A 24,638-nucleotide genomic window follows, 5' to 3' on the forward strand; every position below is an offset into this window, starting at 1 on the left:
CTTCCAACAAGCTGCCCGAGTGAGGACCAGCCCCGTCCCCAGCTTTCCCTAGCAACCAGCTCAGGCTGTGTAAGGCACCAGTTTTCCAAGCATGTCAGCTCTGCCCCAGGCTTTAGCCCTGGTGTGATACCCAGCGTTCCTCTCAGGAGAAAGCAGCCTAGCTGCTCCCCCTCTCACCTCCATCGGCGGCATCAGGAGGTCCCCAGTCACCAGCACAGGCATGTTTCAGAAAGAAGGACATGGCCCTTCCACAGGCAAGCGTTGCTGCCTCACTCCTGATAAACTGGGCTGTCCTCCACAAACAAAAGCCCGTGCTGGGCACCAAATACCACTGCTTTCCTCCTCCCCATGGTCCTTGCCTCAGCTTCTGCTTTGGCTCAACACACACGGTTCCAAACCCTCAGCAAGGTTTCCGTGCAACATGCAACCCTCCCCAGAAGCAAGAGAGGGCTGGCACTGCCAGCAAGGAGAGTCTGGAGAGATGTCAGGATCTCCCCAGCAGTGCATGCCAAGGGAAGGATTCAATGCCCTGCACTGCATTTCCTGGGGCAGAAGAGGAGCTGAACGTCCCCGAGAGGAATGACAGCCCAGCCTGGGGCACCAGCTCCCCTTGTCTGACACCCCAGCCAGGGCCTCACTGCAAACGCTGGACAAAACTCCTTCCCCAGCTAGACTGGGGAAGTCTCCACCAGAGGCGGTCAACTCTCTAACCACAGAGGCACAGGCCAAACTCCTCATTTCAGAGGATGACGAGAGCTTGGAAGGTGCACTGCGTTAACCTGGTGAGGCCAGCAAAAGTCCATCCAAACAGAAATGCTGTCAGGGCTCAGTGAGAGCCAGCTGCTCCCTGCAGGATGGGAGCCAGGAGGTGAGCATGATCACAAGGCCAGGAGGGCAGCAGCCTCACCAGCAATGGCCCCACTGCACGGCTCCTGAACAAGGAACACCCAGAGGCAGTAGACGGGAGCAGCCCAGAGTCCAGCTCAACCATCAAGTTCATGGTGAAGAAGCAGGACTGACATCAAGCAGGGCAGTCATCCCACAGGTCAGCAGCACATCCAGTGATCACAACCTGCGTCAACAGGGCCCACTGATTGCTGACCAGAACCATAATGACCAGACAGGTTCAAGGAGAGCCTGGGAAATCAGTGGGCAGCTTGAGGTCTGCATCAAGGGGGCTCGCGGTCAGGCATAAGCAGAGCCACAAAAGAACAGGAGGCTTACACTCCTGCCACCAAGCCAAAGAACAGCCTGAGGGCTCAGGACAGAGCTTAAGTAGAGCCCTGGGTCAAAGGGAAGAGGGAGAGAGCCCAGGTGAGGCGCATCAGGGCCGTTGGGCCTGTTGTTACTGCAGTCAGGGCAGTGATGTGCAAGAGGAAAGAGGAAATCTCCCGCACACCTGGGACACAGGGCACCAGTGCCATCCGTCTCAACAGTGTTGGGAAGGACTTGTTCCTTCAAGAAAGGATGCTTGCATTATTTCTGCAAGTGCAAAATCTGCCTTTTCTTCTAAGGCTCCTTTCAATCGCATCCTGGACCCAGAAAACCCACAGGTAGAGTCTCCGACCAGACCTTGATCCTCCCACGGTCAGCGCCTAGGGTGAGGGTCTGCCCAAAGGCTCCAGTGCTCTGCCGCACCCTGCGCTCTCTCACCATGTGCTGCAGATGCTGCCTTCCCTCCCTGGTGTGATCCTATCCCCCCACCATGCTTCTGCTCTCAGCCCAGCATGGCTCATGCGTGGTGATGGAGAGTGCTTTCCCTGGGGGCCTGCCTGCACAGCAGGGCACAGGGGGTTTGCTGACAGCAGCTGTCTTTCAGGGAAGACAGGGCTTTAGCTGTGGGGAAGGGCACTGGAAGTGTTCCCTCAGCGGATGGGAGAACACGGGAGGTGGCCCTCCCCCTACCTGAAGCAGGACTGGGGAGGCATGGAGCAAAACATCACCTGTGGAGGACTAGAGCACCAGGGAGGAAGGCATCGGCAGCTTGTCCTCTCCTACATCCCCTGTGGCAGGAGCAACCACCACCCCCCCGTGCAGTTTTCCACACCAACTGCATGCCAGCATCACAAACGAGCAAGGTTCCTTTGCTCCCTGACGCTGGTGGTCTTGCAGTTGAAGGCAGAGAGGCAAGAGGACACAAGGGCTGCATCCTGGAGGGATTCTCTCTTTCCTTCCTTCCTTCCTTCCTTCTCCTGGTGGGCAAGGGACTTGCTCGATGCCCTCACTTCCGTGTCATGGGCAACAAGTCATGCAAACTCCCAAGCAGTGACTGTGCAGCTCTGCTAACAGTGTTGACTACTTCAGAAAGGGGCCTGAGGGCCACGCAGAGATGGTCTGGGCACAGAAGTGGAGGGATACCACTATCTGAGCATCTCTCACAGACCACAGGCATCTTGAGCCATGCAAGGCATCGTGGGGTTTTGTTTTAGAGACACAACAAGTGTGGTGTTTAGGACGAAGGCATGTGGGTGACGTTGGGAAGGCTATATCCCATGGGAAGTACCGTCCACTCCAGGAGGTCACGTCAGTGGGAATCCCCTCCTCCCAATCCCGCAAGAAAGATGTGAGCCCACCACATCCCTTTGGACAGGCCTTTGCCTTGTAGAGCATCCCATTTCCCCTGGAACGCTTGGCTGAGCATCCCACGAGGGAAGGAACACGAGGAGACGTCAAGCTACAATGCAGCATAAACTTTAATGGTTAGTCTAAAGAGTGAAACAAAGCAGCGCGTGCTGGAAGGGACCCGGTCCGGGCTGCTACAGGTGCAGCTGACGGTCAGGCAACCCTTCACAGCAACGGGACACGCGTCTTCCTCCCACACACACGGGCAGGGGGTGATGAGCTGGGCCCCTCTCAGCTTGCTTCAGGATGAACCCATGGCACAGGACAGCAGGAGGCAACAGGGACTCATGATGCGGAGAAGAAAGCAGGAGGAGAAGACGACATCAGTTGGCCATGTTTCCAGGCAGCACAGCAAGGCCCCTTGCTTCCACCCCTCCTTTGCAGGAGGGCACGAGGGTGCTCAGCCCCTCTGGAAACCCTGGCCAGCAGCTCCGTCCTCAGTGCGGCACCTGGCTTTGGGCTTCCCGGTCGATGCACTCACCGGACGTCCGGCCCGCCTTTAGCAGGGCAGGCACCTTCTGCCGTAGTAGCGGCCACCAAGGCCGGAGAAGTTAAAGCCCCCGGAGGAGATGGGCACTCCCTCAGCGCTCAGGATGCTGCCAACGGCAGCGGAGGTGGTGGATCCCACAACGGTGTTCTGAGGGAAGGAGCTGAGGATGGGTCCGGGCAGGGTCACCACCACGGGAGACGGTTCGATCACCACCCGGGAGTCCTGGCACTGCCTGACACAGGGCTCGTTGCAGCTGTTGGCAAGCGGGGTTGGCCCACAGGGACGGCACAGATCGTAGCAGGACATGGCCGTGGGACGGAGGTGCACCTGGGAGAGGGGCATGGAAAGCACAGTCAGCGTGTGAGGTGCAGCCTGACCGGGTGCTCGGCAAGAGAAAAGGCACGCTCTGGGGAGCAGGGACAGCGCTGGGAAAGGAGGCAGAAAGATTGAAGAGCAGCAGTCCTGAAGGGGGCCCTGCAAAGAAAGCCCAAGGCTTTCTCCCACCTGCCATGGTGGTAGCATGGAGCCTAGAGTTGGGAACAGCACAAAGAAGCAAGGCTCTGGGCAAAAGTGACACCAAAGTCAGAAAACAATCTGCGGTACGAGAGAGAGGAGAGTGAGGCAAAGGTGGTTGCAGCTCACCTTGTTCAGCAAGGAGGAGAAGGCAAGAGAAGACGATGAGGATTCCGACAGCTGGACTGGCTTTTATACTGGTCCAGACCGCCCCGGGCCCACAGGCACCCTCTGCGCATGTCACGTCTTTAACAACAAGCTTGTCTTGTATGCAAAGCATCACAATTAAAGAAATGGAGACACTGCTTATGTTCCCTGCAACGCTGCCTTTTCATTTCCCTGTTCATGGCACACCCGTCGAGCCACACAAGCTCCTTTCAAGTGGCAGTATTAGAGGCCAACGTATTTCCGGGGAAGTGACACAGAAGTGAAGGAAAAGGTGAAGTCAAACAGAAGGAGAGGGCTAACGTTGTCAGGCTCCGGCAGCCTCTCAGCCTCCCGGGGCTTGTTTTGAGGTTTTGTCCTAACATTTGGGGCCTCATTTCCTTCCAAACCTATCATTAAACGCCAGGCTTCCAACAAGCTGCCCGAGTGAGGACCAGCCCCGTCCCCAGCTTTCCCTAGCAACCAGCTCAGGCTGTGTAAGGCACCAGTTTTCCAAGCATGTCAGCTCTGCCCCAGGCTTTAGCCCTGGTGTGATACCCAGCGTTCCTCTCAGGAGAAAGCAGCCTGGCTGCTCCCCCTCTCACCTCCATCGGCGGCATCAGGAGGTCCCCAGTCACCAGCACAGGCATGTTTCAGAAAGAAGGACATGGCCCTTCCACAGGCAAGCGTTGCTGCCTCACTCCTGATAAACTGGGCTGTCCTCCACAAACAAAAGCCCGTGCTGGGCACCAAATACCACTGCTTTCCTCCTCCCCATGGTCCTTGCCTCAGCTTCTGCTTTGGCTCAACACACACGGTTCCAAACCCTCAGCAAGGTTTCCGTGCAACATGCAACCCTCCCCAGAAGCAAGAGAGGGCTGGCACTGCCAGCAAGGAGAGTCTGGAGAGATGTCAGGATCTCCCCAGCAGTGCATGCCAAGGGAAGGATTCAATGCCCTGCACTGCATTTCCTGGGGCAGAAGAGGAGCTGAACGTCCCCGAGAGGAATGACAGCCCAGCCTGGGGCACCAGCTCCCCTTGTCTGACACCCCAGCCAGGGCCTCACTGCAAACGCTGGACAAAACTCCTTCCCCAGCTAGACTGGGGAAGTCTCCACCAGAGGCGGTCAACTCTCTAACCACAGAGGCACAGGCCAAACTCCTCATTTCAGAGGATGACGAGAGCTTGGAAGGTGCACTGCGTTAACCTGGTGAGGCCAGCAAAAGTCCATCCAAACAGAAATGCTGTCAGGGCTCAGTGAGAGCCAGCTGCTCCCTGCAGGATGGGAGCCAGGAGGTGAGCATGATCACAAGGCCAGGAGGGCAGCAGCCTCACCAGCAATGGCCCCACTGCACGGCTCCTGAACAAGGAACACCCAGAGGCAGTAGACGGGAGCAGCCCAGAGTCCAGCTCAACCATCAAGTTCATGGTGAAGAAGCAGGACTGACATCAAGCAGGGCAGTCATCCCACAGGTCAGCAGCACATCCAGTGATCACAACCTGCGTCAACAGGGCCCACTGATTGCTGACCAGAACCATAATGACCAGACAGGTTCAAGGAGAGCCTGGGAAATCAGTGGGCAGCTTGAGGTCTGCATCAAGGGGGCTCGCGGTCAGGCATAAGCAGAGCCACAAAAGAACAGGAGGCTTACACTCCTGCCACCAAGCCAAAGAACAGCCTGAGGGCTCAGGACAGAGCTTAAGTAGAGCCCTGGGTCAAAGGGAAGAGGGAGAGAGCCCAGGTGAGGCGCATCAGGGCCGTTGGGCCTGTTGTTACTGCAGTCAGGGCAGTGATGTGCAAGAGGAAAGAGGAAATCTCCCGCACACCTGGGACACAGGGCACCAGTTCCATCCGTCTCAACAGTGTTGGGAAGGACTTGTTCCTTCAAGAAAGGATGCTTGCATTATTTCTGCAAGTGCAAAATCTGCCTTTTCTTCTAAGGCTCCTTTCAATCGCATCCTGGACCCAGAAAACCCACAGGTAGAGTCTCCGACCAGACCTTGATCCTCCCACGGTCAGCGCCTAGGGTGAGGGTCTGCCCAAAGGCTCCAGTGCTCTGCCGCACCCTGCGCTCTCTCACCATGTGCTGCAGATGCTGCCTTCCCTCCCTGGTGTGATCCTATCCCCCCACCATGCTTCTGCTCTCAGCCCAGCATGGCTCATGCGTGGTGATGGAGAGTGCTTTCCCTGGGGGCCTGCCTGCACAGCAGGGCACAGGGGGTTTGCTGACAGCAGCTGTCTTTCAGGGAAGACAGGGCTTTAGCTGTGGGGAAGGGCACTGGAAGTGTTCCCTCAGCGGATGGGAGAACACGGGAGGTGGCCCTCCCCCTACCTGAAGCAGGACTGGGGAGGCATGGAGCAAAACATCACCTGTGGAGGACTAGAGCACCAGGGAGGAAGGCATCGGCAGCTTGTCCTCTCCTACATCCCCTGTGGCAGGAGCAACCACCACCCCCCCGTGCAGTTTTCCACACCAACTGCATGCCAGCATCACAAACGAGCAAGGTTCCTTTGCTCCCTGACGCTGGTGGTCTTGCAGTTGAAGGCAGAGAAGCAAGAGGACACAAGGGCTGCATCCTGGAGGGATTCTCTCTTTCCTTCCTTCCTTCCTTCCTTCTCCTGGTGGGCAAGGGACTTGCTCGATGCCCTCACTTCCGTGTCATGGGCAACAAGTCATGCAAACTCCCAAGCAGTGACTGTGCAGCTCTGCTAACAGTGTTGACTACTTCAGAAAGGGGCCTGAGGGCCACGCAGAGATGGTCTGGGCACAGAAGTGGAGGGATACCACTATCTGAGCATCTCTCACAGACCACAGGCATCTTGAGCCATGCAAGGCATCGTGGGGTTTTGTTTTAGAGACACAACAAGTGTGGTGTTTAGGACGAAGGCATGTGGGTGACGTTGGGAAGGCTATATCCCATGGGAAGTACCGTCCACTCCAGGAGGTCACGTCAGTGGGAATCCCCTCCTCCCAATCCCGCAAGAAAGATGTGAGCCCACCACATCCCTTTGGACAGGCCTTTGCCTTGTAGAGCATCCCATTTCCCCTGGAACGCTTGGCTGAGCATCCCACGAGGGAAGGAACACGAGGAGACGTCACGCTACAATGCAGCATAAACTTTAATGGTTAGTCTAAAGAGTGAAACAAAGCAGCGCGTGCTGGAAGGGACCCGGTCCGGGCTGCTACAGGTGCAGCTGACGGTCAGGCAACCCTTCACAGCAACGGGACACGCGTCTTCCTCCCACACACACGGGCAGGGGGTGATGAGCTGGGCCCCTCTCAGCTTGCTTCAGGATGAACCCATGGCACAGGACAGCAGGAGGCAACAGGGACTCATGATGCGGAGAAGAAAGCAGGAGGAGAAGACGACATCAGTTGGCCATGTTTCCAGGCAGCACAGCAAGGCCCCTTGCTTCCACCCCTCCTTTGCAGGAGGGCACGAGGGTGCTCAGCCCCTCTGGAAACCCTGGCCAGCAGCTCCGTCCTCAGTGCGGCACCTGGCTTTGGGCTTCCCGGTCGATGCACTCACCGGACGTCCGGCCCGCCTTTAGCAGGGCAGGCACCTTCTGCCGTAGTAGCGGCCACCAAGGCCGGAGAAGTTAAAGCCCCCGGAGGAGATGGGCACTCCCTCAGCGCTCAGGATGCTGCCAACGGCAGCGGAGGTGGTGGATCCCACAACGGTGTTCTGGGGGAAGGAGCTGAGGATGGGTCCGGGCAGGGTCACCACCACGGGAGACGGTTCGATCACCACCCGGGAGTCCTGGCACTGCCTGACACAGGGCTCGTTGCAGCTGTTGGCAAGCGGGGTTGGCCCACAGGGACGGCACAGATCGTAGCAGGACATGGCCGTGGGACGGAGGTGCACCTGGGAGAGGGGGCAGGGAAAGCACAGTCAGCGTGTGAGGTGCAGCCTGACCGGGTGCTCGGCAAGAGAAAAGGCACGCTCTGGGGAGCAGGGACAGCGCTGGGAAAGGAGGCAGAAAGATTGAAGAGCAGCAGTCCTGAAGGGGGCCCTGCAAAGAAAGCCCAAGGCTTTCTCCCACCTGCCATGGTGGTAGCATGGAGCCTAGAGTTGGGAACAGCACAAAGAAGCAAGGCTCTGGGCAAAAGTGACACCAAAGTCAGAAAACAATCTGCGGTACGAGAGAGAGGAGAGTGAGGCAAAGGTGGTTGCAGCTCACCTTGTTCAGCAAGGAGGAGAAGGCAAGAGAAGACGATGAGGATTCCGACAGCTGGACTGGCTTTTATACTGGTCCAGACCGCCCCGGGCCCACAGGCACCCTCTGCGCATGTCACGTCTTTAACAACAAGCTTGTCTTGTATGCAAAGCATCACAATTAAAGAAATGGAGACACTGCTTATGTTCCCTGCAACGCTGCCTTTTCATTTCCCTGTTCATGGCACACCCGTCGAGCCACACAAGCTCCTTTCAAGTGGCAGTATTAGAGGCCAACGTATTTCCGGGGAAGTGACACAGAAGTGAAGGAAAAGGTGAAGTCAAACAGAAGGAGAGGGCTAACGTTGTCAGGCTCCGGCAGCCTCTCAGCCTCCCGGGGCTTGTTTTGAGGTTTTGTCCTAACATTTGGGGCCTCATTTCCTTCCAAACCTATCATTAAACGCCAGGCTTCCAACAAGCTGCCCGAGTGAGGACCAGCCCCGTCCCCAGCTTTCCCTAGCAACCAGCTCAGGCTGTGTAAGGCACCAGTTTTCCAAGCATGTCAGCTCTGCCCCAGGCTTTAGCCCTGGTGTGATACCCAGCGTTCCTCTCAGGAGAAAGCAGCCTGGCTGCTCCCCCTCTCACCTCCATCGGCGGCATCAGGAGGTCCCCAGTCACCAGCACAGGCATGTTTCAGAAAGAAGGACATGGCCCTTCCACAGGCAAGCGTTGCTGCCTCACTCCTGATAAACTGGGCTGTCCTCCACAAACAAAAGCCCGTGCTGGGCACCAAATACCACTGCTTTCCTCCTCCCCATGGTCCTTGCCTCAGCTTCTGCTTTGGCTCAACACACACGGTTCCAAACCCTCAGCAAGGTTTCCGTGCAACATGCAACCCTCCCCAGAAGCAAGAGAGGGCTGGCACTGCCAGCAAGGAGAGTCTGGAGAGATGTCAGGATCTCCCCAGCAGTGCATGCCAAGGGAAGGATTCAATGCCCTGCACTGCATTTCCTGGGGCAGAAGAGGAGCTGAACGTCCCCGAGAGGAATGACAGCCCAGCCTGGGGCACCAGCTCCCCTTGTCTGACACCCCAGCCAGGGCCTCACTGCAAACGCTGGACAAAACTCCTTCCCCAGCTAGACTGGGGAAGTCTCCACCAGAGGCGGTCAACTCTCTAACCACAGAGGCACAGGCCAAACTCCTCATTTCAGAGGATGACGAGAGCTTGGAAGGTGCACTGCGTTAACCTGGTGAGGCCAGCAAAAGTCCATCCAAACAGAAATGCTGTCAGGGCTCAGTGAGAGCCAGCTGCTCCCTGCAGGATGGGAGCCAGGAGGTGAGCATGATCACAAGGCCAGGAGGGCAGCAGCCTCACCAGCAATGGCCCCACTGCACGGCTCCTGAACAAGGAACACCCAGAGGCAGTAGACGGGAGCAGCCCAGAGTCCAGCTCAACCATCAAGTTCATGGTGAAGAAGCAGGACTGACATCAAGCAGGGCAGTCATCCCACAGGTCAGCAGCACATCCAGTGATCACAACCTGCGTCAACAGGGCCCACTGATTGCTGACCAGAACCATAATGACCAGACAGGTTCAAGGAGAGCCTGGGAAATCAGTGGGCAGCTTGAGGTCTGCATCAAGGGGGCTCGCGGTCAGGCATAAGCAGAGCCACAAAAGAACAGGAGGCTTACACTCCTGCCACCAAGCCAAAGAACAGCCTGAGGGCTCAGGACAGAGCTTAAGTAGAGCCCTGGGTCAAAGGGAAGAGGGAGAGAGCCCAGGTGAGGCGCATCAGGGCCGTTGGGCCTGTTGTTACTGCAGTCAGGGCAGTGATGTGCAAGAGGAAAGAGGAAATCTCCCGCACACCTGGGACACAGGGCACCAGTTCCATCCGTCTCAACAGTGTTGGGAAGGACTTGTTCCTTCAAGAAAGGATGCTTGCATTATTTCTGCAAGTGCAAAATCTGCCTTTTCTTCTAAGGCTCCTTTCAATCGCATCCTGGACCCAGAAAACCCACAGGTAGAGTCTCCGACCAGACCTTGATCCTCCCACGGTCAGCGCCTAGGGTGAGGGTCTGCCCAAAGGCTCCAGTGCTCTGCCGCACCCTGCGCTCTCTCACCATGTGCTGCAGATGCTGCCTTCCCTCCCTGGTGTGATCCTATCCCCCCACCATGCTTCTGCTCTCAGCCCAGCATGGCTCATGCGTGGTGATGGAGAGTGCTTTCCCTGGGGGCCTGCCTGCACAGCAGGGCACAGGGGGTTTGCTGACAGCAGCTGTCTTTCAGGGAAGACAGGGCTTTAGCTGTGGGGAAGGGCACTGGAAGTGTTCCCTCAGCGGATGGGAGAACACGGGAGGTGGCCCTCCCCCTACCTGAAGCAGGACTGGGGAGGCATGGAGCAAAACATCACCTGTGGAGGACTAGAGCACCAGGGAGGAAGGCATCGGCAGCTTGTCCTCTCCTACATCCCCTGTGGCAGGAGCAACCACCACCCCCCCGTGCAGTTTTCCACACCAACTGCATGCCAGCATCACAAACGAGCAAGGTTCCTTTGCTCCCTGACGCTGGTGGTCTTGCAGTTGAAGGCAGAGAGGCAAGAGGACACAAGGGCTGCATCCTGGAGGGATTCTCTCTTTCCTTCCTTCCTTCCTTCCTTCTCCTGGTGGGCAAGGGACTTGCTCGATGCCCTCACTTCCGTGTCATGGGCAACAAGTCATGCAAACTCCCAAGCAGTGACTGTGCAGCTCTGCTAACAGTGTTGACTACTTCAGAAAGGGGCCTGAGGGCCACGCAGAGATGGTCTGGGCACAGAAGTGGAGGGATACCACTATCTGAGCATCTCTCACAGACCACAGGCATCTTGAGCCATGCAAGGCATCGTGGGGTTTTGTTTTAGAGACACAACAAGTGTGGTGTTTAGGACGAAGGCATGTGGGTGACGTTGGGAAGGCTATATCCCATGGGAAGTACCGTCCACTCCAGGAGGTCACGTCAGTGGGAATCCCCTCCTCCCAATCCCGCAAGAAAGATGTGAGCCCACCACATCCCTTTGGACAGGCCTTTGCCTTGTAGAGCATCCCATTTCCCCTGGAACGCTTGGCTGAGCATCCCACGAGGGAAGGAACACGAGGAGACGTCACGCTACAATGCAGCATAAACTTTAATGGTTAGTCTAAAGAGTGAAACAAAGCAGCGCGTGCTGGAAGGGACCCGGTCCGGGCTGCTACAGGTGCAGCTGACGGTCAGGCAACCCTTCACAGCAACGGGACACGCGTCTTCCTCCCACACACACGGGCAGGGGGTGATGAGCTGGGCCCCTCTCAGCTTGCTTCAGGATGAACCCATGGCACAGGACAGCAGGAGGCAACAGGGACTCATGATGCGGAGAAGAAAGCAGGAGGAGAAGACGACATCAGTTGGCCATGTTTCCAGGCAGCACAGCAAGGCCCCTTGCTTCCACCCCTCCTTTGCAGGAGGGCACGAGGGTGCTCAGCCCCTCTGGAAACCCTGGCCAGCAGCTCCGTCCTCAGTGCGGCACCTGGCTTTGGGCTTCCCGGTCGATGCACTCACCGGACGTCCGGCCCGCCTTTAGCAGGGCAGGCACCTTCTGCCGTAGTAGCGGCCACCAAGGCCGGAGAAGTTAAAGCCCCCGGAGGAGATGGGCACTCCCTCAGCGCTCAGGATGCTGCCAACGGCAGCGGAGGTGGTGGATCCCACAACGGTGTTCTGGGGGAAGGAGCTGAGGATGGGTCCGGGCAGGGTCACCACCACGGGAGACGGTTCGATCACCACCCGGGAGTCCTGGCACTGCCTGACACAGGGCTCGTTGCAGCTGTTGGCAAGCGGGGTTGGCCCACAGGGACGGCACAGATCGTAGCAGGACATGGCCGTGGGACGGAGGTGCACCTGGGAGAGGGGGCATGGAAAGCACAGTCAGCGTGTGAGGTGCAGCCTGACCGGGTGCTCGGCAAGAGAAAAGGCACGCTCTGGGGAGCAGGGACAGCGCTGGGAAAGGAGGCAGAAAGATTGAAGAGCAGCAGTCCTGAAGGGGGCCCTGCAAAGAAAGCCCAAGGCTTTCTCCCACCTGCCATGGTGGTAGCATGGAGCCTAGAGTTGGGAACAGCACAAAGAAGCAAGGCTCTGGGCAAAAGTGACACCAAAGTCAGAAAACAATCTGCGGTACGAGAGAGAGGAGAGTGAGGCAAAGGTGGTTGCAGCTCACCTTGTTCAGCAAGGAGGAGAAGGCAAGAGAAGACGATGAGGATTCCGACAGCTGGACTGGCTTTTATACTGGTCCAGACCGCCCCGGGCCCACAGGCACCCTCTGCGCATGTCACGTCTTTAACAACAAGCTTGTCTTGTATGCAAAGCATCACAATTAAAGAAATGGAGACACTGCTTATGTTCCCTGCAACGCTGCCTTTTCATTTCCCTGTTCATGGCACACCCGTCGAGCCACACAAGCTCCTTTCAAGTGGCAGTATTAGAGGCCAACGTATTTCCGGGGAAGTGACACAGAAGTGAAGGAAAAGGTGAAGTCAAACAGAAGGAGAGGGCTAACGTTGTCAGGCTCCGGCAGCCTCTCAGCCTCCCGGGGCTTGTTTTGAGGTTTTGTCCTAACATTTGGGGCCTCATTTCCTTCCAAACCTATCATTAAACGCCAGGCTTCCAACAAGCTGCCCGAGTGAGGACCAGCCCCGTCCCCAGCTTTCCCTAGCAACCAGCTCAGGCTGTGTAAGGCACCAGTTTTCCAAGCATGTCAGCTCTGCCCCAGGCTTTAGCCCTGGTGTGATACCCAGCGTTCCTCTCAGGAGAAAGCAGCCTGGCTGCTCCCCCTCTCACCTCCATCGGCGGCATCAGGAGGTCCCCAGTCACCAGCACAGGCATGTTTCAGAAAGAAGGACATGGCCCTTCCACAGGCAAGCGTTGCTGCCTCACTCCTGATAAACTGGGCTGTCCTCCACAAACAAAAGCCCGTGCTGGGCACCAAATACCACTGCTTTCCTCCTCCCCATGGTCCTTGCCTCAGCTTCTGCTTTGGCTCAACACACACGGTTCCAAACCCTCAGCAAGGTTTCCGTGCAACATGCAACCCTCCCCAGAAGCAAGAGAGGGCTGGCACTGCCAGCAAGGAGAGTCTGGAGAGATGTCAGGATCTCCCCAGCAGTGCATGCCAAGGGAAGGATTCAATGCCCTGCACTGCATTTCCTGGGGCAGAAGAGGAGCTGAACGTCCCCGAGAGGAATGACAGCCCAGCCTGGGGCACCAGCTCCCCTTGTCTGACACCCCAGCCAGGGCCTCACTGCAAACGCTGGACAAAACTCCTTCCCCAGCTAGACTGGGGAAGTCTCCACCAGAGGCGGTCAACTCTCTAACCACAGAGGCACAGGCCAAACTCCTCATTTCAGAGGATGACGAGAGCTTGGAAGGTGCACTGCGTTAACCTGGTGAGGCCAGCAAAAGTCCATCCAAACAGAAATGCTGTCAGGGCTCAGTGAGAGCCAGCTGCTCCCTGCAGGATGGGAGCCAGGAAGTGAGCATGATCACAAGGCCAGGAGGGCAGCAGCCTCACCAGCAATGGCCCCACTGCACGGCTCCTGAACAAGGAACACCCAGAGGCAGTAGACGGGAGCAGCCCAGAGTCCAGCTCAACCATCAAGTTCATGGTGAAGAAGCAGGACTGACATCAAGCAGGGCAGTCATCCCACAGGTCAGCAGCACATCCAGTGATCACAACCTGCGTCAACAGGGCCCACTGATTGCTGACCAGAACCATAATGACCAGACAGGTTCAAGGAGAGCCTGGGAAATCAGTGGGCAGCTTGAGGTCTGCATCAAGGGGGCTCGCGGTCAGGCATAAGCAGAGCCACAAAAGAACAGGAGGCTTACACTCCTGCCACCAAGCCAAAGAACAGCCTGAGGGCTCAGGACAGAGCTTAAGTAGAGCCCTGGGTCAAAGGGAAGAGGGAGAGAGCCCAGGTGAGGCGCATCAGGGCCGTTGGGCCTGTTGTTACTGCAGTCAGGGCAGTGATGTGCAAGAGGAAAGAGGAAATCTCCCGCACACCTGGGACACAGGGCACCAGTTCCATCCGTCTCAACAGTGTTGGGAAGGACTTGTTCCTTCAAGAAAGGATGCTTGCATTATTTCTGCAAGTGCAAAATCTGCCTTTTCTTCTAAGGCTCCTTTCAATCGCATCCTGGACCCAGAAAACCCACAGGTAGAGTCTCCGACCAGACCTTGATCCTCCCACGGTCAGCGCCTAGGGTGAGGGTCTGCCCAAAGGCTCCAGTGCTCTGCCGCACCCTGCGCTCTCTCACCATGTGCTGCAGATGCTGCCTTCCCTCCCTGGTGTGATCCTATCCCCCCACCATGCTTCTGCTCTCAGCCCAGCATGGCTCATGCGTGGTGATGGAGAGTGCTTTCCCTGGGGGCCTGCCTGCACAGCAGGGCACAGGGGGTTTGCTGACAGCAGCTGTCTTTCAGGGAAGACAGGGCTTTAGCTGTGGGGAAGGGCACTGGAAGTGTTCCCTCAGCGGATGGGAGAACACGGGAGGTGGCCCTCCCCCTACCTGAAGCAGGACTGGGGAGGCATGGAGCAAAACATCACCTGTGGAGGACTAGAGCACCAGGGAGGAAGGCATCGGCAGCTTGTCCTCTCCTACATCCCCTGTGGCAGGAGCAACCACCACCCCCCCGTGCAGTTTTCCACACCAACTGCATGCCAGCATCACAAACGAGCAAGGTTCCTTTGCTCCCTGACGCTGGTGGTCTTGCAGTTGAAGGCAGAGAAGCAAGAGGACACAAGGGCTGCATCCTGGAGGGATTCTCTCTTTCCTTCCTTCCTTCCTTCCTTCTCCTGGTGGGCAAGGGACTTGCTCGATGCCCTCACTTCCGTGTCATGGGCAACAAGTCATGCAAACTCCCAAGCAGTGACTGTGCAGCTCTGCTAACAGTGTTGACTACTTCAGAAAGGGGCCTGAGGGCCACGCAGAGATGGTCTGGGCACAGAAGTGGAGGGATACCACTATCTGAGCATCTCTCACAGACCACAGGCATCTTGAGCCATGCAAGGCATCGTGGGGTTTTGTTTTAGAGACACAACAAGTGTGGTGTTTAGGACGAAGGCATGTGGGTGACGTTGGGAAGGCTATATCCCATGGGAAGTACCGTCCACTCCAGGAGGTCACGTCAGTGGGAATCCCCTCCTCCCAATCCCGCAAGAAAGATGTGAGCCCACCACATCCCTTTGGACAGGCCTTTGCCTTGTAGAGCATCCCATTTCCCCTGGAACGCTTGGCTGAGCATCCCACGAGGGAAGGAACACGAGGAGACGTCACGCTACAATGCAGCATAAACTTTAATGGTTAGTCTAAAGAGTGAAACAAAGCAGCGCGTGCTGGAAGGGACCCGGTCCGGGCTGCTACAGGTGCAGCTGACGGTCAGGCAACCCTTCACAGCAACGGGACACGCGTCTTCCTCCCACACACACGGGCAGGGGGTGATGAGCTGGGCCCCTCTCAGCTTGCTTCAGGATGAACCCATGGCACAGGACAGCAGGAGGCAACAGGGACTCATGATGCGGAGAAGAAAGCAGGAGGAGAAGACGACATCAGTTGGCCATGTTTCCAGGCAGCACAGCAAGGCCCCTTGCTTCCACCCCTCCTTTGCAGGAGGGCACGAGGGTGCTCAGCCCCTCTGGAAACCCTGGCCAGCAGCTCCGTCCTCAGTGCGGCACCTGGCTTTGGGCTTCCCGGTCGATGCACTCACCGGACGTCCGGCCCGCCTTTAGCAGGGCAGGCACCTTCTGCCGTAGTAGCGGCCACCAAGGCCGGAGAAGTTAAAGCCCCCGGAGGAGATGGGCACTCCCTCAGCGCTCAGGATGCTGCCAACGGCAGCGGAGGTGGTGGATCCCACAACGGTGTTCTGGGGGAAGGAGCTGAGGATGGGTCCGGGCAGGGTCACCACCACGGGAGACGGTTCGATCACCACCCGGGAGTCCTGGCACTGCCTGACACAGGGCTCGTTGCAGCTGTTGGCAAGCGGGGTTGGCCCACAGGGACGGCACAGATCGTAGCAGGACATGGCCGTGGGACGGAGGTGCACCTGGGAGAGGGGGCATGGAAAGCACAGTCAGCGTGTGAGGTGCAGCCTGACCGGGTGCTCGGCAAGAGAAAAGGCACGCTCTGGGGAGCAGGGACAGCGCTGGGAAAGGAGGCAGAAAGATTGAAGAGCAGCAGTCCTGAAGGGGGCCCTGCAAAGAAAGCCCAAGGCTTTCTCCCACCTGCCATGGTGGTAGCATGGAGCCTAGAGTTGGGAACAGCACAAAGAAGCAAGGCTCTGGGCAAAAGTGACACCAAAGTCAGAAAACAATCTGCGGTACGAGAGAGAGGAGAGTGAGGCAAAGGTGGTTGCAGCTCACCTTGTTCAGCAAGGAGGAGAAGGCAAGAGAAGACGATGAGGATTCCGACAGCTGGACTGGCTTTTATACTGGTCCAGACCGCCCCGGGCCCACAGGCACCCTCTGCGCATGTCACGTCTTTAACAACAAGCTTGTCTTGTATGCAAAGCATCACAATTAAAGAAATGGAGACACTGCTTATGTTCCCTGCAACGCTGCCTTTTCATTTCCCTGTTCATGGCACACCCGTCGAGCCACACAAGCTCCTTTCAAGTGGCAGTATTAGAGGCCAACGTATTTCCGGGGAAGTGACACAGAAGTGAAGGAAAAGGTGAAGTCAAACAGAAGGAGAGGGCTAACGTTGTCAGGCTCCGGCAGCCTCTCAGCCTCCCGGGGCTTGTTTTGAGGTTTTGTCCTAACATTTGGGGCCTCATTTCCTTCCAAACCTATCATTAAACGCCAGGCTTCCAACAAGCTGCCCGAGTGAGGACCAGCCCCGTCCCCAGCTTTCCCTAGCAACCAGCTCAGGCTGTGTAAGGCACCAGTTTTCCAAGCATGTCAGCTCTGCCCCAGGCTTTAGCCCTGGTGTGATACCCAGCGTTCCTCTCAGGAGAAAGCAGCCTGGCTGCTCCCCCTCTCACCTCCATCGGCGGCATCAGGAGGTCCCCAGTCACCAGCACAGGCATGTTTCAGAAAGAAGGACATGGCCCTTCCACAGGCAAGCGTTGCTGCCTCACTCCTGATAAACTGGGCTGTCCTCCACAAACAAAAGCCCGTGCTGGGCACCAAATACCACTGCTTTCCTCCTCCCCATGGTCCTTGCCTCAGCTTCTGCTTTGGCTCAACACACACGGTTCCAAACCCTCAGCAAGGTTTCCGTGCAACATGCAACCCTCCCCAGAAGCAAGAGAGGGCTGGCACTGCCAGCAAGGAGAGTCTGGAGAGATGTCAGGATCTCCCCAGCAGTGCATGCCAAGGGAAGGATTCAATGCCCTGCACTGCATTTCCTGGGGCAGAAGAGGAGCTGAACGTCCCCGAGAGGAATGACAGCCCAGCCTGGGGCACCAGCTCCCCTTGTCTGACACCCCAGCCAGGGCCTCACTGCAAACGCTGGACAAAACTCCTTCCCCAGCTAGACTGGGGAAGTCTCCACCAGAGGCGGTCAACTCTCTAACCACAGAGGCACAGGCCAAACTCCTCATTTCAGAGGATGACGAGAGCTTGGAAGGTGCACTGCGTTAACCTGGTGAGGCCAGCAAAAGTCCATCCAAACAGAAATGCTGTCAGGGCTCAGTGAGAGCCAGCTGCTCCCTGCAGGATGGGAGCCAGGAGGTGAGCATGATCACAAGGCCAGGAGGGCAGCAGCCTCACCAGCAATGGCCCCACTGCACGGCTCCTGAACAAGGAACACCCAGAGGCAGTAGACGGGAGCAGCCCAGAGTCCAGCTCAACCATCAAGTTCATGGTGAAGAAGCAGGACTGACATCAAGCAGGGCAGTCATCCCACAGGTCAGCAGCACATCCAGTGATCACAACCTGCGTCAACAGGGCCCACTGATTGCTGACCAGAACCATAATGACCAGACAGGTTCAAGGAGAGCCTGGGAAATCAGTGGGCAGCTTGAGGTCTGCATCAAGGGGGCTCGCGGTCAGGCATAAGCAGAGCCACAAAAGAACAGGAGGCTTACACTCCTGCCACCAAGCCAAAGAACAGCCTGAGGGCTCAGGACAGAGCTTAAGTAGAGCCCTGGGTCAAAGGGAAGAGGGAGAGAGCCCAGGTGAGGCGCATCAGGGCCGTTGGGCCTGTTGTTACTGCAGTCAGGGCAGTGATGTGCAAGAGGAAAGAGGAAATCTCCCGCACACCTGGGACACAGGGCACCAGTTCCATCCGTCTCAACAGTGTTGGGAAGGACTTGTTCCTTCAAGAAAGGATGCTTGCATTATTTCTGCAAGTGCAAAATCTGCCTTTTCTTCTAAGGCTCCTTTCAATCGCATCCTGGACCCAGAAAACCCACAGGTAGAGTCTCCGACCAGACCTTGATCCTCCCACGGTCAGCGCCTAGGGTGAGGGTCTGCCCAAAGGCTCCAGTGCTCTGCCGCACCCTGCGCTCTCTCACCATGTGCTGCAGATGCTGCCTTCCCTCCCTGGTGTGATCCTATCCCCCCACCATGCTTCTGCTCTCAGCCCAGCATGGCTCATGCGTGGTGATGGAGAGTGCTTTCCCTGGGGGCCTGCCTGCACAGCAGGGCACAGGGGGTTTGCTGACAGCAGCTGTCTTTCAGGGAAGACAGGGCTTTAGCTGTGGGGAAGGGCACTGGAAGTGTTCCCTCAGCGGATGGGAGAACACGGGAGGTGGCCCTCCCCCTACCTGAAGCAGGACTGGGGAGGCATGGAGCAAAACATCACCTGTGGAGGACTAGAGCACCAGGGAGGAAGGCATCGGCAGCTTGTCCTCTCCTACATCCCCTGTGGCAGGAGCAACCACCACCCCCCCGTGCAGTTTTCCACACCAACTGCATGCCAGCATCACAAACGAGCAAGGTTCCTTTGCTCCCTGACGCTGGTGGTCTTGCAGTTGAAGGCAGAGAAGCAAGAGGACACAAGGGCTGCATCCTGGAGGGATTCTCTCTTTCCTTCCTTCCTTCCTTCCTTCTCCTGGTGGGCAAGGGACTTGCTCGATGCCCTCACTTCCGTGTCATGGGCAACAAGTCATGCAAACTCCCAAGCAGTGACTGTGCAGCTCTGCTAACAGTGTTGACTACTTCAGAAAGGGGCCTGAGGGCCACGCAGAGATGGTCTGGGCACAGAAGTGGAGGGATACCACTATCTGAGCATCTCTCACAGACCACAGGCATCTTGAGCCATGCAAGGCATCGTGGGGTTTTGTTTTAGAGACACAACAAGTGTGGTGTTTAGGACGAAGGCATGTGGGTGACGTTGGGAAGGCTATATCCCATGGGAAGTACCGTCCACTCCAGGAGGTCACGTCAGTGGGAATCCCCTCCTCCCAATCCCGCAAGAAAGATGTGAGCCCACCACATCCCTTTGGACAGGCCTTTGCCTTGTAGAGCATCCCATTTCCCCTGGAACGCTTGGCTGAGCATCCCACGAGGGAAGGAACACGAGGAGACGTCACGCTACAATGCAGCATAAACTTTAATGGTTAGTCTAAAGAGTGAAACAAAGCAGCGCGTGCTGGAAGGGACCCGGTCCGGGCTGCTACAGGTGCAGCTGACGGTCAGGCAACCCTTCACAGCAACGGGACACGCGTCTTCCTCCCACACACACGGGCAGGGGGTGATGAGCTGGGCCCCTCTCAGCTTGCTTCAGGATGAACCCATGGCACAGGACAGCAGGAGGCAACAGGGACTCATGATGCGGAGAAGAAAGCAGGAGGAGAAGACGACATCAGTTGGCCATGTTTCCAGGCAGCACAGCAAGGCCCCTTGCTTCCACCCCTCCTTTGCAGGAGGGCACGAGGGTGCTCAGCCCCTCTGGAAACCCTGGCCAGCAGCTCCGTCCTCAGTGCGGCACCTGGCTTTGGGCTTCCCGGTCGATGCACTCACCGGACGTCCGGCCCGCCTTTAGCAGGGCAGGCACCTTCTGCCGTAGTAGCGGCCACCAAGGCCGGAGAAGTTAAAGCCCCCGGAGGAGATGGGCACTCCCTCAGCGCTCAGGATGCTGCCAACGGCAGCGGAGGTGGTGGATCCCACAACGGTGTTCTGGGGGAAGGAGCTGAGGATGGGTCCGGGCAGGGTCACCACCACGGGAGACGGTTCGATCACCACCCGGGAGTCCTGGCACTGCCTGACACAGGGCTCGTTGCAGCTGTTGGCAAGCGGGGTTGGCCCACAGGGACGGCACAGATCGTAGCAGGACATGGCCGTGGGACGGAGGTGCACCTGGGAGAGGGGGCATGGAAAGCACAGTCAGCGTGTGAGGTGCAGCCTGACCGGGTGCTCGGCAAGAGAAAAGGCACGCTCTGGGGAGCAGGGACAGCGCTGGGAAAGGAGGCAGAAAGATTGAAGAGCAGCAGTCCTGAAGGGGGCCCTGCAAAGAAAGCCCAAGGCTTTCTCCCACCTGCCATGGTGGTAGCATGGAGCCTAGAGTTGGGAACAGCACAAAGAAGCAAGGCTCTGGGCAAAAGTGACACCAAAGTCAGAAAACAATCTGCGGTACGAGAGAGAGGAGAGTGAGGCAAAGGTGGTTGCAGCTCACCTTGTTCAGCAAGGAGGAGAAGGCAAGAGAAGACGATGAGGATTCCGACAGCTGGACTGGCTTTTATACTGGTCCAGACCGCCCCGGGCCCACAGGCACCCTCTGCGCATGTCACGTCTTTAACAACAAGCTTGTCTTGTATGCAAAGCATCACAATTAAAGAAATGGAGACACTGCTTATGTTCCCTGCAACGCTGCCTTTTCATTTCCCTGTTCATGGCACACCCGTCGAGCCACACAAGCTCCTTTCAAGTGGCAGTATTAGAGGCCAACGTATTTCCGGGGAAGTGACACAGAAGTGAAGGAAAAGGTGAAGTCAAACAGAAGGAGAGGGCTAACGTTGTCAGGCTCCGGCAGCCTCTCAGCCTCCCGGGGCTTGTTTTGAGGTTTTGTCCTAACATTTGGGGCCTCATTTCCTTCCAAACCTATCATTAAACGCCAGGCTTCCAACAAGCTGCCCGAGTGAGGACCAGCCCCGTCCCCAGCTTTCCCTAGCAACCAGCTCAGGCTGTGTAAGGCACCAGTTTTCCAAGCATGTCAGCTCTGCCCCAGGCTTTAGCCCTGGTGTGATACCCAGCGTTCCTCTCAGGAGAAAGCAGCCTGGCTGCTCCCCCTCTCACCTCCATCGGCGGCATCAGGAGGTCCCCAGTCACCAGCACAGGCATGTTTCAGAAAGAAGGACATGGCCCTTCCACAGGCAAGCGTTGCTGCCTCACTCCTGATAAACTGGGCTGTCCTCCACAAACAAAAGCCCGTGCTGGGCACCAAATACCACTGCTTTCCTCCTCCCCATGGTCCTTGCCTCAGCTTCTGCTTTGGCTCAACACACACGGTTCCAAACCCTCAGCAAGGTTTCCGTGCAACATGCAACCCTCCCCAGAAGCAAGAGAGGGCTGGCACTGCCAGCAAGGAGAGTCTGGAGAGATGTCAGGATCTCCCCAGCAGTGCATGCCAAGGGAAGGATTCAATGCCCTGCACTGCATTTCCTGGGGCAGAAGAGGAGCTGAACGTCCCCGAGAGGAATGACAGCCCAGCCTGGGGCACCAGCTCCCCTTGTCTGACACCCCAGCCAGGGCCTCACTGCAAACGCTGGACAAAACTCCTTCCCCAGCTAGACTGGGGAAGTCTCCACCAGAGGCGGTCAACTCTCTAACCACAGAGGCACAGGCCAAACTCCTCATTTCAGAGGATGACGAGAGCTTGGAAGGTGCACTGCGTTAACCTGGTGAGGCCAGCAAAAGTCCATCCAAACAGAAATGCTGTCAGGGCTCAGTGAGAGCCAGCTGCTCCCTGCAGGATGGGAGCCAGGAGGTGAGCATGATCACAAGGCCAGGAGGGCAGCAGCCTCACCAGCAATGGCCCCACTGCACGGCTCCTGAACAAGGAACACCCAGAGGCAGTAGACGGGAGCAGCCCAGAGTCCAGCTCAACCATCAAGTTCATGGTGAAGAAGCAGGACTGACATCAAGCAGGGCAGTCATCCCACAGGTCAGCAGCACATCCAGTGATCACAACCTGCGTCAACAGGGCCCACTGATTGCTGACCAGAACCATAATGACCAGACAGGTTCAAGGAGAGCCTGGGAAATCAGTGGGCAGCTTGAGGTCTGCATCAAGGGGGCTCGCGGTCAGGCATAAGCAGAGCCACAAAAGAACAGGAGGCTTACACTCCTGCCACCAAGCCAAAGAACAGCCTGAGGGCTCAGGACAGAGCTTAAGTAGAGCCCTGGGTCAAAGGGAAGAGGGAGAGAGCCCAGGTGAGGCGCATCAGGGCCGTTGGGCCTGTTGTTACTGCAGTCAGGGCAGTGATGTGCAAGAGGAAAGAGGAAATCTCCCGCACACCTGGGACACAGGGCACCAGTTCCATCCGTCTCAACAGTGTTGGGAAGGACTTGTTCCTTCAAGAAAGGATGCTTGCATTATTTCTGCAAGTGCAAAATCTGCCTTTTCTTCTAAGGCTCCTTTCAATCGCATCCTGGACCCAGAAAACCCACAGGTAGAGTCTCCGACCAGACCTTGATCCTCCCACGGTCAGCGCCTAGGGTGAGGGTCTGCCCAAAGGCTCCAGTGCTCTGCCGCACCCTGCGCTCTCTCACCATGTGCTGCAGATGCTGCCTTCCCTCCCTGGTGTGATCCTATCCCCCCACCATGCTTCTGCTCTCAGCCCAGCATGGCTCATGCGTGGTGATGGAGAGTGCTTTCCCTGGGGGCCTGCCTGCACAGCAGGGCACAGGGGGTTTGCTGACAGCAGCTGTCTTTCAGGGAAGACAGGGCTTTAGCTGTGGGGAAGGGCACTGGAAGTGTTCCCTCAGCGGATGGGAGAACACGGGAGGTGGCCCTCCCCCTACCTGAAGCAGGACTGGGGAGGCATGGAGCAAAACATCACCTGTGGAGGACTAGAGCACCAGGGAGGAAGGCATCGGCAGCTTGTCCTCTCCTACATCCCCTGTGGCAGGAGCAACCACCACCCCCCCGTGCAGTTTTCCACACCAACTGCATGCCAGCATCACAAACGAGCAAGGTTCCTTTGCTCCCTGACGCTGGTGGTCTTGCAGTTGAAGGCAGAGAAGCAAGAGGACACAAGGGCTGCATCCTGGAGGGATTCTCTCTTTCCTTCCTTCCTTCCTTCCTTCTCCTGGTGGGCAAGGGACTTGCTCGATGCCCTCACTTCCGTGTCATGGGCAACAAGTCATGCAAACTCCCAAGCAGTGACTGTGCAGCTCTGCTAACAGTGTTGACTACTTCAGAAAGGGGCCTGAGGGCCACGCAGAGATGGTCTGGGCACAGAAGTGGAGGGATACCACTATCTGAGCATCTCTCACAGACCACAGGCATCTTGAGCCATGCAAGGCATCGTGGGGTTTTGTTTTAGAGACACAACAAGTGTGGTGTTTAGGACGAAGGCATGTGGGTGACGTTGGGAAGGCTATATCCCATGGGAAGTACCGTCCACTCCAGGAGGTCACGTCAGTGGGAATCCCCTCCTCCCAATCCCGCAAGAAAGATGTGAGCCCACCACATCCCTTTGGACAGGCCTTTGCCTTGTAGAGCATCCCATTTCCCCTGGAACGCTTGGCTGAGCATCCCACGAGGGAAGGAACACGAGGAGACGTCACGCTACAATGCAGCATAAACTTTAATGGTTAGTCTAAAGAGTGAAACAAAGCAGCGCGTGCTGGAAGGGACCCGGTCCGGGCTGCTACAGGTGCAGCTGACGGTCAGGCAACCCTTCACAGCAACGGGACACGCGTCTTCCTCCCACACACACGGGCAGGGGGTGATGAGCTGGGCCCCTCTCAGCTTGCTTCAGGATGAACCCATGGCACAGGACAGCAGGAGGCAACAGGGACTCATGATGCGGAGAAGAAAGCAGGAGGAGAAGACGACATCAGTTGGCCATGTTTCCAGGCAGCACAGCAAGGCCCCTTGCTTCCACCCCTCCTTTGCAGGAGGGCACGAGGGTGCTCAGCCCCTCTGGAAACCCTGGCCAGCAGCTCCGTCCTCAGTGCGGCACCTGGCTTTGGGCTTCCCGGTCGATGCACTCACCGGACGTCCGGCCCGCCTTTAGCAGGGCAGGCACCTTCTGCCGTAGTAGCGGCCACCAAGGCCGGAGAAGTTAAAGCCCCCGGAGGAGATGGGCACTCCCTCAGCGCTCAGGATGCTGCCAACGGCAGCGGAGGTGGTGGATCCCACAACGGTGTTCTGGGGGAAGGAGCTGAGGATGGGTCCGGGCAGGGTCACCACCACGGGAGACGGTTCGATCACCACCCGGGAGTCCTGGCACTGCCTGACACAGGGCTCGTTGCAGCTGTTGGCAAGCGGGGTTGGCCCACAGGGACGGCACAGATCGTAGCAGGACATGGCCGTGGGACGGAGGTGCACCTGGGAGAGGGGGCATGGAAAGCACAGTCAGCGTGTGAGGTGCAGCCTGACCGGGTGCTCGGCAAGAGAAAAGGCACGCTCTGGGGAGCAGGGACAGCGCTGGGAAAGGAGGCAGAAAGATTGAAGAGCAGCAGTCCTGAAGGGGGCCCTGCAAAGAAAGCCCAAGGCTTTCTCCCACCTGCCATGGTGGTAGCATGGAGCCTAGAGTTG

At 57.5% G+C, this 24,638-nt stretch overlaps 5 protein-coding genes and 1 pseudogene across 5 annotated transcripts; all 6 read right to left on the bottom strand.

The window, feature by feature from the left end:
- Window positions 1-2,803: 2,803 nt before the first annotated feature.
- On the bottom strand, window positions 2,804-3,916 carry LOC135318062 (feather beta keratin-like; annotated as a pseudogene).
- A 3,084-nt stretch (window positions 3,917-7,000) lies between these two features.
- LOC135318046 (feather beta keratin) lies at window positions 7,001-7,616 on the bottom strand. The gene has a single exon (XM_064474872.1). It carries the CDS (start codon window positions 7,613-7,615, stop codon window positions 7,319-7,321), a length of 297 nt encoding a protein of 98 aa, XP_064330942.1. The 5' UTR covers window position 7,616; the 3' UTR covers window positions 7,001-7,318.
- Window positions 7,617-11,198: 3,582 nt separating this feature from the next.
- On the bottom strand, window positions 11,199-11,814 carry LOC135318058 (feather beta keratin). The gene has a single exon (XM_064474889.1). The coding sequence runs from the start codon at window positions 11,811-11,813 to the stop codon at window positions 11,517-11,519; it is 297 nt and encodes a 98-aa protein (XP_064330959.1). The 5' UTR covers window position 11,814; the 3' UTR covers window positions 11,199-11,516.
- Window positions 11,815-15,396: 3,582 nt separating this feature from the next.
- LOC135318067 (feather beta keratin) lies at window positions 15,397-16,012 on the bottom strand. Its single transcript, XM_064474895.1, has one exon. The coding sequence runs from the start codon at window positions 16,009-16,011 to the stop codon at window positions 15,715-15,717; it is 297 nt and encodes a 98-aa protein (XP_064330965.1). The 5' UTR covers window position 16,012; the 3' UTR covers window positions 15,397-15,714.
- A 3,582-nt stretch (window positions 16,013-19,594) lies between these two features.
- On the bottom strand, window positions 19,595-20,210 carry LOC135318068 (feather beta keratin). Its single transcript, XM_064474896.1, has one exon. It carries the CDS (start codon window positions 20,207-20,209, stop codon window positions 19,913-19,915), a length of 297 nt encoding a protein of 98 aa, XP_064330966.1. The 5' UTR covers window position 20,210; the 3' UTR covers window positions 19,595-19,912.
- A 3,582-nt stretch (window positions 20,211-23,792) lies between these two features.
- On the bottom strand, window positions 23,793-24,408 carry LOC135318066 (feather beta keratin). The gene has a single exon (XM_064474894.1). It carries the CDS (start codon window positions 24,405-24,407, stop codon window positions 24,111-24,113), a length of 297 nt encoding a protein of 98 aa, XP_064330964.1. The 5' UTR covers window position 24,408; the 3' UTR covers window positions 23,793-24,110.
- Between the last annotated feature and the right edge of the window lie 230 nt (window positions 24,409-24,638).

This window comes from Phalacrocorax carbo, chromosome 28, assembly GCF_963921805.1.
Source record: "Phalacrocorax carbo chromosome 28, bPhaCar2.1, whole genome shotgun sequence".
In the NCBI taxonomy this organism is placed as follows: domain Eukaryota; kingdom Metazoa; phylum Chordata; class Aves; order Suliformes; family Phalacrocoracidae; genus Phalacrocorax; species Phalacrocorax carbo.

Bases quoted from the DNA above. Each gene is read 5' to 3' on its own strand.
- LOC135318046 (XM_064474872.1), bottom strand. From the start codon at position 7,615: ATGTCCTGCTACGATCTGTGCCGTCCCTGTGGGCCAACCCCGCTTGCC.
- LOC135318058 (XM_064474889.1), bottom strand. From the start codon at position 11,813: ATGTCCTGCTACGATCTGTGCCGTCCCTGTGGGCCAACCCCGCTTGCC.
- LOC135318067 (XM_064474895.1), bottom strand. From the start codon at position 16,011: ATGTCCTGCTACGATCTGTGCCGTCCCTGTGGGCCAACCCCGCTTGCC.
- LOC135318068 (XM_064474896.1), bottom strand. From the start codon at position 20,209: ATGTCCTGCTACGATCTGTGCCGTCCCTGTGGGCCAACCCCGCTTGCC.
- LOC135318066 (XM_064474894.1), bottom strand. From the start codon at position 24,407: ATGTCCTGCTACGATCTGTGCCGTCCCTGTGGGCCAACCCCGCTTGCC.